Source organism: Oncorhynchus kisutch, linkage group LG18, assembly GCF_002021735.2.
Source record: "Oncorhynchus kisutch isolate 150728-3 linkage group LG18, Okis_V2, whole genome shotgun sequence".
Lineage (NCBI taxonomy): Eukaryota > Metazoa > Chordata > Actinopteri > Salmoniformes > Salmonidae > Oncorhynchus > Oncorhynchus kisutch.
The window spans coordinates 12,514,185-12,527,753 of NC_034191.2; the positions used below are offsets into that span (position 1 = coordinate 12,514,185).

Sequence of the window (13,569 nt, forward strand, 5' to 3'; positions counted from 1 at the left end):
TTGAGTTGACACTAATGATTCAGGCGTGTGTCATGTTGAGTTGACACTGTACTGATTCAGGTGTGTTCATGTTGAGTTGACACTGTACTGATTCAGGTGTGTGTCATGTTGAGTTGACACTAATGATTCAGGTGTGTGTCATGTTGAGTTGACACTGTACTGATTCAGGTGTGTGTCATGTTGAGTTGACACTGTACTGATTCAGGTGTGTGTCATGTTGAGTTGACACTGTACTGATTCAGGTGTGTGTCATGTTGAGTTGACACTGTACTGATTCAGGTGTGTGTCATGTTGAGTTGACACTGTACTGATTCAGGCGTGTGTCATGTTGAGTTGACACTGTACTGATTCAGGTGTGTGTCATGTTGAGTTGACACTGTACTGATTCAGGTGTGTGTCATGTTGAGTTGACACTGTAATGATTCAGGCGTGTGTCATGTTGAGTTGACACTAATGATTCAGGCGTGTGTCATGTTGAGTTGACACTGTACTGATTCAGGCGTGTGTCATGTTGAGTTGACACTGTACTGATTCAGGTGTGTGTCATGTTGAGTTGACACTGTAATGATTCAGGCGTGTGTCATGTTGAGTTGACACTGTACTGATTCAGGTGTGTGTCATGTTGAGTTGACACTGTACTGATTCAGGCGTGTGTCATGTTGAGTTGACACTGTACTGATTCAGGCGTGTGTCATGTTGAGTTGACACTGTACTGATTCAGGTGTGTGTCATGTTGAGTTGACACTAATGATTCAGGCGTGTGTCATGTTGAGTTGACACTGTAATGATTCAGGTGTGTGTCATGTTGAGTTGACACTGTAATGATTCAGGCGTGTGTCATGTTGAGTTGACACTGTAATGATTCAGGCGTGTGTCATGTTGAGTTGACACTAATGATTCAGGCGTGTGTCATGTTGAGTTGACACTGTAATGATTCAGGTGTGTGTCATGTTGAGTTGACACTGTACTGATTCAGGCGTGTGTCATGTTGAGTTGACACTGTACTGATTCAGGCGTGTGTCATGTTGAGTTGACACTGTACTGATTCAGGTGTGTGTCATGTTGAGTTGACACTGTACTGATTCAGGTGTGTGTCATGTTGAGTTGACACTGTACTGATTCAGGCGTGTGTCATGTTGAGTTGACACTGTACTGATTCAGGTGTGTGTCATGTTGAGTTGACACTGTACTGATTCAGGTGTGTGTCATGTTGAGTTGACACTGTACTGATTCAGGCGTGTGTCATGTTGAGTTGACACTGTACTGATTCAGGCGTGTGTCATGTTGAGTTGACACTGTAATGATTCAGGCGTGTGTCATGTTGAGTTGACACTGTACTGATTCAGGCGTGTGTCATGTTGAGTTGACACTGTAATGATTCAGGCGTGTGTCATGTTGAGTTGACACTGTACTGATTCAGGTGTGTGTCATGTTGAGTTGACACTGTACTGATTCAGGCGTGTGTCATGTTGAGTTGACACTGTACTGATTCAGGTGTGTGTCATGTTGAGTTGACACTGTAATGATTCAGGAGGATCGTAATGTAATCAGAGGTTCTTTATCTCTTCAGGCAAAACCATACTTTTTGATTATGCATTCAATTTTCTCCCTGACTGTAGCTCACCTGTTGTCCCATGATCCTCTCTGTTCTACCTGGCTGCCTGTAGCTCACCTGTTGTCCCATGATCCTCTCTGTTCTACCTGGCTGCCTGTAGCTCACCTGTTGTCCCATGATCCTCTCTGTTCTACCTGGCTGCCTGTAGCTCACCTGTTGTCCCATGATCCTCTCTGTTCTACCTGGCTGCCTGTAGCTCACCTGTTGTCCCATGATCCTCTCTGTTCTACCTGGCTGCCTGTAGCTCACCTGTTGTCCCATGATCCTCTCTGTTCTACCTGGCTGACTGTAGCTCACCTGTTGTCCCATGATCCTCTCTGTTCTACCTGGCTGACTGTAGCTCACCTGTTGTCCCATGATCCTCTCTGTTCTACCTGGCTGACTGTAGCTCACCTGTTGTCCCATGATCCTCTCTGTTCTACCTGGCTGCCTGTAGCTCACCTGTTGTCCCATGATCCTCTCTGTTCTACCTGGCTGCCTGTAGCTCACCTGTTGTCCCATGACCCTCTCTGTTCTACCTGGCTGCCTGTAGCTCACCTGTTGTCCCATGATCCTCTCTGTTCTACCTGGCTGCCTGTAGCTCACCTGTTGTCCCATGATCCTCTCTGTTCTACCTGGCTGCCTGTAGCTCACCTGTTGTCCCATGATCCTCTCTGTTCTACCTGGCTGCCTGTAGCTCACCTGTTGTCCCATGATCCTCTCTGTTCTACCTGGCTGCCTGTAGCTCACCAGTTGTCCCATGATCCTCTCTGTTCTACCTGGCTGCCTGTAGCTCACCAGTTGTCCCATGACCCTCTCTGTTCTACCTGGCTGCCTGTAGCTCACCAGTTGTCCCATGATCCTCTCTGTTCTAGGTCATATGTTCAGAGAAGAATACCTGGAAGAAGATGAGGAACCACCTTTGCTGCTCAGCTCTTGTCCTTCTCACGGTACATTTCTTTGTGTGTGTGTGTATGTGAGAGAGATGTGTGTGTGTCTCATTATTTGAGTCACTAATCTGAGTGTGTATTCCAGGTGTTTTGCTCTGGAGGGACTGTAGCCGTGCAGTGTCCCTGGGGGGAGGGGTGTGTGTGTCTGCGGTGCCCCAGTGCCCAGGAGCCAATCAAGGTAGGACAGAAGCTCCCTAACTCACCTCTCATTACCCTGTCATCCTAACTCACCTCTCATTACCCTGTCATCCTAACTCACCTCTCATTACCCTGTCATCCTAACTCACCTCTCATTACCCTGTCATCCTAACTCACCTCTCATTACCCTGTCATCCTAACTCACCTCTCATTACCCTGTCATCCTAACTCACCTCTCATTACCCTGTCATCCTAACTCACCTCTCATTACCCTGTCATCCTAACTCACCTCTCATTACCCTGTCATCCTAACTCACCTTTCATTACCCTGTCATCCTAGCTCACCTCTCATTACCCTGTCATTCTAACTCACCTCTCATTACCCTGTCATCCTAACTCACCTCTCATTAAATCAAATCAAATGTATTTATATAGCCCTTCATACATCAGCTGATATCTCAAAGTGCTGTACAGAAACCCAGCCTAAAACCCCAAACAGCAAGCAATGCAGGTGTAGAAGCATGTTGGCTAGGAAAAACTCCCTAGAAAGGCCAAAACCTAGGAAGAAACCTGGAGAGGAACCAGGCTCTGAGGGGTGGCCAGTCCTCTTCTGGCTGTGCCGGGTGGAGATTATAACAGAACATGGCCAAGATGTTCAAATGTTCATAAATGACCAGCTGGGTCAAATAATAATAATCACAGTAGTTGTCGAGGGTGCAACAAGTCGGCACCTCAGGAGTAAATGTCAGTTGGCTTTTCATAGCCAATCATTGCAGAGTATCTCTACCACTCCTGCTGTCTCTAGAGAGTTGAAAACAGCAGGACTGGGACAGGTAGCACGTCCGGTGAACAGGTCAGAGTTCCATAGCCGCAGGCAGAACAGTTGAAACTGGAGCAGCAGCACGGCCAGGTGGACTGGGGACAGCAAGGAGTCATCATGCCAGGTAGTCCTGAGGCATGGTCCTAGGGCTCAGGTCCTCCGAGAGAAAGAGAGAAAGAGAGAATTAGAGAGAGCATACTTAAATTCACACAGGACACCGGATAAGAGAGGAGAAATACTCCAGATATAACAAACTGACCCCCCGACACATAAACTACTGCAGCATAAATACTGGAGGCTGAGACAGGATGGGTCAGGATACACTGTGGCCCCATCCGATGTTACCCCCGGACAGGGCCAAACAGGCAGGATGTAACCCCACCCACTTTGCTAAAGCACAGCCCCCACACAACTAGAGGGATATCTTCAACCACCAACTTACCATCCTGAGACAAGGCCGAGTATAGCCCACAAAGATCTCCGCCACGGCACAACCCGGGGGGCCAACCCAGACAGGCAGATCACGTCAGTGACTCAACCCACTCAAGTGACACACCCCTCCTAGGGACGGCATGGAAGAGCACCAGTAAGCCAGTGACTCAGCCCCTGTAATAGGGTTAGAGGCAGAGAATCCCAGTGGAGAGAGGGGAACCGGTCAGGCAGAGACAGCAAGGGCGGTTTATTGCTTCAGAGCCTTCACCTTCACACTCCTGGGCCAGACTACACTCAATCATATGACCTACTGAAGAGATGAGTCTTCAGTAAAGACTTAAAGGTTGAGACCGAGTTTGCGTCTCTGACATGGGTAGGCAGACCGTTCCATAAAAATGGAGCTCTATAGGAGAAAGCCCTGCCCCCAGCTGTTTGCTTAGAAATTCTAGGGACAATTAGGAGGCCTGCGTCTTGTGACCGTAGCGTACATGTAGGTATGTACGGCATGACCAAATCGGAAAGATAGGTAGGAGCAAGCCCATGTAATGCTTTGTAGGTTAGCAGTAAACCCTTGAAATCAGCCCTGGCCTTAACAGAATGCCAGTGTAGGGAGGCTAGCACTGGGGTAATATGATCAAATTTTGGGGTTCTAGTCAGGATTCTAGCAGCCATATTTAGCACTAACTGAAGTTTATTTAGTGCTTTATCCAGGTAGCCGGAAAGTAAAAGTAAGAAAAGCATGGATACATTTTTCTGCATCATTTTTGGACAGAAAGTTTCTGATTTTTGCAATGTTACATAGATGGGAAAAAAGCTGTCCTTGAAACAGTCTTGATATATTCGTCAAAAGAGAGATCAGGGTCCAGAGTAATGCTGAGGTCCTTCACAGTTTTATTTGAGACGACTGTACAACCATCAAGATTAATTGTCAGATTCAACAGAAGATCTCTTTGTTTCTTGGGACATAGAACAAGTATCTCTGTTTTGTTCGAGTTTAAAAGTAGAAAGTTTGCAGCCATCCACTTCCTAACAGTGGGGCAAAAAAGTATTTAGTCAGCCACCAATTGTGCATGTTCTCCCACTTAAAAAGATGAGAGAGGCCTGTAATATTCATCATAGGTACACTTCAACTATGACAGACAAAATGAGGAAAAAAAATCCAGAAAATCACATTGTAGGATTTTTTATGAATTTATGAATTTTTATGAAATAGTTGCAAATTATGGTGGAAAATAAGTATTTGGTCACCTACTAACAAGCAAGATTTCTGGCTCTCACAGACCTGTAACTTCTTCTTTAAGAGGCTCCTCTGTCCTCCACTCGTTACCTGTATTAATGGCACCTGTTTGAACTTGTTATCAGTATAAAAGACACCTGTCCACAACCTCAAACAGTCACACTCCAAACTCCACTATGGCCAAGACCAAAGAGCTGTCAAAGGACACGAGAAACAAAATTGTAGACCTGCACCAGACTGGGAAGACTGAATCTGCAATAGGTAAGCAGCTTGGTTTGAAGAAATCAACTGTGGGAGCAATTATTAGGAAATGGAAGACATACAAGACCACTCATGATTTTTTTTTTTTTTTTTCACCTTTATTTAACCAGGTAGGCTATTTGAGAACAAGTTCTCATTTGCAACTGCGACCTGGCCAAGATAAAGCATAGCAGTGTGAGCATACAACAAAGAGTTACACATGGAGTAAACAATTAACAAGTCAATAACACAGTAGAAAACAAAGGGGGGGTCTATATACAATGTGTGCAAAAGGCATGAGGAGGTAGGCAAATAATTACAATTTTGCAGATTAACACTGGAGTGATAAATGATCAAATGGTCATGTACGAGTAGAGATATTGGTGTGCAGAAGAGCAGAAAAGTAAATAAATAAAAACAGTATGGGGATGAGGTAGGTGAAAAGGGTGGGCTATTTACCAATAGACTATGTACAGCTGCAGCGATCGGTTAGCTGCTCAGATAGCTGATGTTTGAAGTTGGTGAGGGAGATAAAAGTCTCCAACTTCAGCGATTTTTGCAATTCGTTCCAGTCACAGGCAGCAGAGTACTGGAACGAAAGGCGGCCAAATGAGGTACACCTGCTGGAGCGCGTGCTACGGATGGGTGTTGCCATCGTGACCAGTGAGCTGAGATAAGGCGGAGCTTTACCTAGCATGGACTTGTAGATGACCTGGAGCCAGTGGGTCTGGCGACGAATATGTAGCGAGGGCCAGCCGACTAGAGCATACAAGTCGCAGTGGTGGGTGGTATAAGGTGCTTTGGTGACAAAACGGATGGCACTGTGATAGACTGCATCCAGTTTGCTGAGTAGAGTGTTGGAAGCCATTTTGTAGATGACATCGCCGAAGTCGAGGATCGGTAGGATAGTCAGTTTTACTAGGGTAAGCTTGGCGGCGTGAGTGAAGGAGGCTTTGTTGCGGAATAGAAAGCCGACTCTTGATTTGATTTTCGATTGGAGATGTTTGATATGAGTCTGGAAGGAGAGTTTGCAGTCTAGCCAGACACCTAGGTACTTATAGACGTCCACATATTCTAGGTCGGAACCATCCAGGGTGGTGATGCTAGTCGGGCATGCGGGTGCAGGCAGCGACCGGTTGAAAAGCATGCATTTGGTTTTACTAGCGTTTAAGAGCAGTTGGAGGCCACGGAAGGAGTGTTGTATGGCATTGAAGCTTGTTTGGAGGTTAGATAGCACAGTGTCCAAAGACGGGCCGAAAGTATATAGAATGGTGTCGTCTGCGTAGAGGTGGATCAGGGAATCGCCCGCAGCAAGAGCAACATCATTGATATACACAGAGAAAAGAGTCGGCCCGAGAATTGAACCCTGTGGCACCCCCATAGAGACTGCCAGAGGACCGGACAGCATGCCCTCCGATTTGACACACTGAACTCTGTCTGCAAAGTAATTGGTGAACCAGGCAAGGCAGTCATCCGAAAAACCGAGGCTACTGAGTCTGCCGATAAGAATATGGTGATTGACAGAGTCGAAAGCCTTGGCAAGGTCGATGAAGACGGCTGCACAGTACTGTCTTTTATCGATGGCGGTTATGATATCGTTTAGTACCTTGAGTGTGGCTGAGGTGCACCCATGACCGGCTCGGAAACCAGATTGCACAGCGGAGAAGGTACGGTGGGATTCGAGATGGTCAGTGACCTGTTTGTTGACTTGGCTTTCGAAGACCTTAGATAGGCAGGGCAGGATGGATATAGGTCTGTAACAGTTTGGGTCCAGGGTGTCTCCCCCTTTGAAGAGGGGGATGACTGCGGCAGCTTTCCAATCCTTGGGGATCTCAGACGAGATGAAAGAGAGGTTGAACAGGCTGGTAATAGGGGTTGCGACAATGGTGGCAGATAGTTTCAGAAATAGAGGGTCCAGATTGTCAAGCCCAGCTGATTTGTACGGGTCCAGGTTTTGCAGCTCTTTCAGAACATCTGCTGTCTGGATTTGGGTAAAGGAGAACCTGGAGAGGCTTGGGCGAGGAGCTGCGGGGGGGGCGGAGCTGTTGGCCGAGGTTGAAGTAGCCAGGCGGAAGGCATGGCCAGCCGTTGAGAAATGCTTATTGAAGTTTTCGATAATCATGGATTTATCAGTGGTGACCGTGTTACCTAGCCTCAGTGCAGTGGGCAGCTGGGAGGAGGTGCTCTTGTTCTCCATGGACTTCACAGTGTCCCAGAACTTTTTGGAGTTGGAGCTACAGGATGCAAACTTCTGCCTGAAGAAGCTGGCCTTAGCTTTCCTGACTGACTGCGTGTATTGGTTCCGGACTTCCATGAACAGTTGCATATCACGGGGACTATTCGATGCTATTGCAGTCCGCCACAGGATGTTTTTGTGCTGGTCGAGGGCAGTCAGGTCTGGGGTGAACCAAGGGCTGTATCTGTTCTTAGTTCTGCATTTTTTGAACGGAGCATGCTTATCTAAAATGGTGAGGAAGTTACTTTTAAAGAATGACCAGGCATCCTCAACTGACGGGATGAGGTCAATGTCCTTCCAGGATACCCGGCCAGGTCGATTAGAAAGGCCTGCTCACAGAAGTGTTTTAGGGAGCGTTTGACAGTGATGAGGGGTGGTCGTTTGACTGCGGCTCCGTAGCGGATACAGGCAATGAGGCAGTGATCGCTGAGATCCTGGTTGAAGACAGCGGAGGTGTATTTGGAGGGCCAGTTGGTCAGGATGACGTCTATGAGGGTGCCCTTGTTTACAGAGTTAGGGTTGTACCTGGTGGGTTCCTTGATGATTTGTGTGAGATTGAGGGCATCTAGCTTAGATTGTAGGACTGGCGGGGTGTTAAGCATATCCCAGTTTAGGTCACCTAACAGAACAAACTCTGAAGCTAGATGGGGGGCGATCAATTCACAAATGGTGTCCAGGGCACAGCTGGGAGCTGAGGGGGGTCGGTAGCAGGCGGCAACCGTGAGAGACTTATTTCTGGAGAGAGTAATTTTCAAAATTAGTAGTACGAACTGTTTGGGTATGGACCTGGAAAGTATGACATTACTTTGCAGGCTATCTCTGCAGTAAACTGCAACTCCTCCCTCTTTGGCAGTTCTATCTTGACGGAAGATGTTATAGTTGGGTATGGAAATCTCTGAATTTTTGGTGGCCTTCCTGAGCCAGGATTCAGAAACAGCAAGGACATCAGGGTTAGCAGAGTGTGCTAAAGCAGTGAGTAAGACAAACTTAGGGAGGAGGCTTCTGATGTTGACATGCATGAAACCAAGGCTTTTTCGATCACAGAAGTCAACAAATCAAATCAAATCAAATGTATTTATATAGCCCTTCGTACATCAGCTGATATCTCAAAGTGCTGTACAGAAACCCAGCCTAAAACCCCAAACAGCAAGCAATGCAGGTGTAGAAGCACGGTGGCTAGGAAAAACTCCCTAGAAAGGCCAATACCTAGGAAGAAACCTAGAGAGGAACCAGGCTATGTGGGGTGGCCAGTCCTCTTCTGGCTGTGCCAAATGAGGGTGCCTGGGGACATGCAGGGCCTGGGTTTACCTCCACATCACCCGCGGAACAGAGAAGGAGTAGTATGAGGGTGCGGCTAAAGGCTATCAAAACTGGTCGCCTAGAGCGTTGGGGACAGAGAATAAGAGGAGCAGGTTTCTGGGCATGGTAGAATATATTCAGGGCATAATGCGCAGACAGGGGTATGGTGGGGTGCGGGTACAGCGGAGGTAAGCCCAGGCACTGGGTGATGATGAGAGAGGTTGTATCTCTGGACATGCTGGTAGTAATGGGTGAGGTCACCGCATGTGTGGGAGGTGGGACAAAGGAGTTATCAGGGGTATGAAGAGTGGAACTAGGGGCTCCATTGTGAACTAAAACAATGATAACTAACCTGAACAACAGTATACAAGGCATATTGACATTTGAGAGAGACATACAGCGAGGCATACAGTAATCACAGGTGTTGAATTGGGAAAGCTAGCTAAAACAGTAGGTGAGACAACAGCTAATCAGCTAGCACAACAACAGCAGGTAAAATGGCGTAGACTAGGCAACGGGGCCAACAGATAAAACAAACAAGCAGAATGGAGTACCGTGATTAATGGACAGTCCAGCGTGCATCAGCTATGTAGCCAAGAGATCAGTGTCCAGGGGGCAGCGGTGGATGGGGCAGGAAAGCTGGACTGGCGAGTGTTATCCAGGTTAAAAAAACTAACAATGACTAAATAGCTTGAAGCTAGTTAGCTGGTTAGCTTCTGGAGGTTCTTGAGTGTGTTCTAAAATTTTTTAAAAATAATAGCGATTCCGTATCACATTGGGTGAGGCAGGTTTCCGGAAGGTATAAACAAATTAAAAGTCAAAAGAGATAGAAAGTAAATATGGGTCCGGTGAGCGTTTGGGACGCGGCGATTCAGGCGGTTAGCAGGCCTGTGCTAACAAGCTAACAGTTTGTAGGCCCGGGCTAGACAAGGTAGCAGTTAGCGGACCGGAGCTGGACAAGCTAGCAGTTAGCAGGCCGAATTAGCAAGCAGGGAGATAGCGAGGGCTAGAGAGTTAGCCTTTGGGGGACGTCGCGATGGGGTGAGTCTGTTTATTCCTCTTCATGCGGTGACATCGATAGACCGGTCGTGGGCCCGGGTATTGTAGCTCAGGAATATGCTACGGTGGTAGCGCAGGCCGGGCTAGCTTCAAGCTAAGTGGGTGGAAACGCTAGCCAGGGGTAATCATCCGGGGTTGCGGTTTAGCTAGATAGCTAGTTGTGAAGATCCAGCTGAAAAATCCAGCTGAAAAATGTTTCGTTTGCGGTGGGAATCCGGGGATGAATCCGGGGATGAAAAATAAATAGGTCCGTTATGCTCTGGTTAGAGTCGCGTTGTTCGAACTGGCGAGAGCTTTCCGAACTACAGGTTAGCTGATGACTGGTTAGCTGAAGACCGCTAGCATAGCTGGTGGTTAGCTGGCTAGCTTCAGTTGAGGGGTTCCGAAGTAAATATAAATACTTTAGGAAAAATAGCTACATTGGGTGAGGCGGGTAGCAGGAGAGTATTTGGAAGCTTAGGTTTAGCAAAATGTTTTTAAAGGGATAGCTATGTAAAAAACGAAAAATATGTAAAAAACAAAAAATAAACGAAATATACAGGGACACGACACGACACGACAGGACGACTTACTGCTACGCCATCTTGGAACGAATGATCTCCCTCGATCTGGGGCTCCACGCAAGATCTCACCCCGTGGGGTCAAAATGATCACAAGAACGGTGAGCAAAAATCCCAGAACCACACGGGGGGACCTAGTGAATGACCTGCAGAGAGCTGGGACCAAAGTAACAAAGCCTACCATCAGTAACACACTACGCCGCCAGGGACTCAAATCCTGCAGTGCCAGACGTGTCCAGGCCCGTCTGAAGTTTGCTAGAGAGCATTTGGATGATCCAGAAGATTGGGAGAATGTCACATGGTCAGAGAAACCAAAATATAACTTTTTGGTAAAAACTCAACTCGTCGTGTTTGGAGGACAAAGAATGCTGAGTTGCATCTAAAGAACACCATACCTACTGTGAAGCATGGAGGTGGAAACATCATGCTTTGGGGCTGTTTTTCTGCAAAGGGACCAGGACGACTGATCCGTGTAAAGGAAAGAATGAATGGGGCCATGTATCATGAGATTTTGAGTGAAAACCTCCTTCCATCAGAAAGGGCATTGAATATGAAACGTGGCTGGGTCTTTCAGCATGACAATGATCCCAAACACACCGTCCGGGCAACGAAGGAGTGGCTTCGTAAGAAGCATTTCAAGGTCCTGGAGTGGCCTAGCCAGTCTCCAGATCTCAACCCCATAGAAAATCTTTGGAGGGAGTTGAAAGTCCGTGTTGCCCAGCAACAGCCCCAAAACATCACTGCTCTAGAGGAGATCTGCATGGAGGAATGGGCCAAAATACCAGCAACAGTGTGTGAAAACCTTGTGAAGACTTACAGAAAACGTTTGACCTCTGTCATTGCCAACAAAGGGTATATAACAAAGTATTGAGATAAACTTTTGTTATTGACCAAATACTTATTTTCCACCATAATTTGCAAATAAATTCATTAAAAATCCTACAATGTGATTTTCTGGATTTTCTTTCCTCATTTTGTCTGTCATAGTTGAAGTGTACCTATGATGAAAATTACAGGCCTCTCTCATCTTTTTAAGTGGGAGAACTTGCACAATTGGTGGCTGACTAAATACTTTTTTTGCCCCACTGTACATATACTATTTTTATATATGTATATATTTTTGTATACAGTATATTTTATATATATATTTATATATATATATATTAGTTCCTGCCCAGAACGGCAGTGTTAGTTATTTTGGAACGTCTTATTGAACACAGAACCACTGTAGTGTATGTGTGTAATTACAGTGGTTCATCTACTCTGTTCTGAGATGTGAAGATGTTTTCTCCTGCCAGGCTTGCGGGCAGGTCAAGGGACCAGGCGAGGTGGTGCAATGTCAGTCTTGTCCAGCGGGCACGTTTTCAGACGGCTATGACTCTGATCAATGTCGCCCACACTCCTCCTGCGGGGTCCTCAACAAAATGGTTGTGACCTCTGGTACATCACACTCTGATGCTGTCTGCGGAGACTGCCTATCTGGGTATGTATCCCCATACTACCCTCTCCCTGTTCCTCAATATGAGGACACCATAACTACCCTCTCTCTGTTCCTCAATATGAGGACACCATATCTACCCTCTCCCTGTTCCTCAATATGAGGACACCATAACTACCCTCTCCCTGTTCCTCAATATGAGGACACCATAACTACCCTCTCCCTGTTCCTCAATATGTACCAAACAAGTGCAACAAGCATGTTTTTTCTTCCTAAAAATGTAATGACTAAAATGTAAATATAAGATGGGACCATGAAATGAATACACTGCTATGATAACATGGTATTGTTGTGGTATTAATATAGTTTGGTGCCTCTAGGTTCCACCCCACTGCTGGGAGGACAGCCTCCACCCTGGTCTGTGTGAGAGGTGAGTGTGGACAGAAACAATATCACTCCAACACATAGTCATCTACTGTGATTATGTTTCCACTGGTGGAATAATGGTTTTAACAGGGTCATATTCTCTCTCTTCCCCCTCATGTCTCTGTTTCTCTCTGTCCTTCCCAAAACCCTAGCTCCCCCTTATCTCTCCACAGCCCCCCCGGCCCAGTCTACCCACGTGCGTGCGGTGCGTACGGTAGGTAAGGGTTTGGCGGGAAGTGGCGGCCTGTCGGTGAACGGTACGGCAGTACGGAGCCCGGAGGAGAAGAGTACAGAGTATGCCGTGTTCGTCCTGGTGCCAATCTTCTGTGTGATGGGACTCCTGGGGATCCTCATCTGTAATATCCTCAAGAAGAAAGGATACCACTGTACTGCTGAGAAGGAGGGAGGAGACGAGGAGAATGCCACACCACAGAAAGAGGGTGAGAGAGAAAGAAAGAGAGACAGAGAGTTAGGGAGAGAGAGACATGAAAGTTTAATATAACAAACCTTTGGTTTTCAGATGTAAGAATGTTTTTTATACCTCCTCACCTTAAGTTATATTGACATGTCTTGGCCTTTCACCTTTGACCTTCCTAAATCCATCCAGAATCCACATGTCTAGTAGGATCAAGATAATCCTGAAAAACTGTCCTAATCACTACATTTGAGTTAAAAGAAAACGCAAAATCGACATTCAAGCCTGATTGGATTACCAAATCCTTATCCCTATCCGGAGAATCACAATCACATTTTACAGTTTTGTAAAAAAACAAACAGATTCTAACATTTAATCCTATCCGATTGCTGAAATCTTCTCAGTTAACATTTGAAATCTGTCCCTGGACAGTAAACCTGAATCCTCAGACTCACTGTTTCAGATCTGACAGATTTACACGTAAAGGGGATACACATGGGCGTCACACGTCCTGTCACACACTGGGAAGCAGGTCTCTACAGAACACAAGGAGGCTCCTGAATAAGCTGATATCTCTCTAAGGGCAGTGATGTAGATCCTCTGATACAGACGATAGCTACATCTCTCACAATCACAGGACACAAACAAATCCCATTTTTCTTTCAGCCCTTTTCATAGACAGTAGTCATGTTAGACTATAAGCCATGTAACGAGGGTGTGGTGGG

General features: G+C 46.5%; 1 protein-coding gene across 1 annotated transcript in view; it reads left to right on the forward strand.

The window, feature by feature from the left end:
- Positions 1-2,450: 2,450 nt before the first annotated feature.
- The window catches only part of LOC109880534 (tumor necrosis factor receptor superfamily member 19L-like), a 35,942-nt gene continuing 24,823 nt past the window's right edge, over positions 2,451-13,569 (forward strand). The window contains exons 1-5 of the mRNA XM_031796159.1: positions 2,451-2,544; positions 2,630-2,722; positions 11,864-12,048; positions 12,384-12,433; positions 12,582-12,869. Of these exons, the coding sequence (XP_031652019.1) occupies positions 2,503-2,544; positions 2,630-2,722; positions 11,864-12,048; positions 12,384-12,433; positions 12,582-12,869 (658 nt within the window). The 5' untranslated portion in view covers positions 2,451-2,502. The remainder of the gene's footprint in view (positions 2,545-2,629; positions 2,723-11,863; positions 12,049-12,383; positions 12,434-12,581; positions 12,870-13,569) is intronic.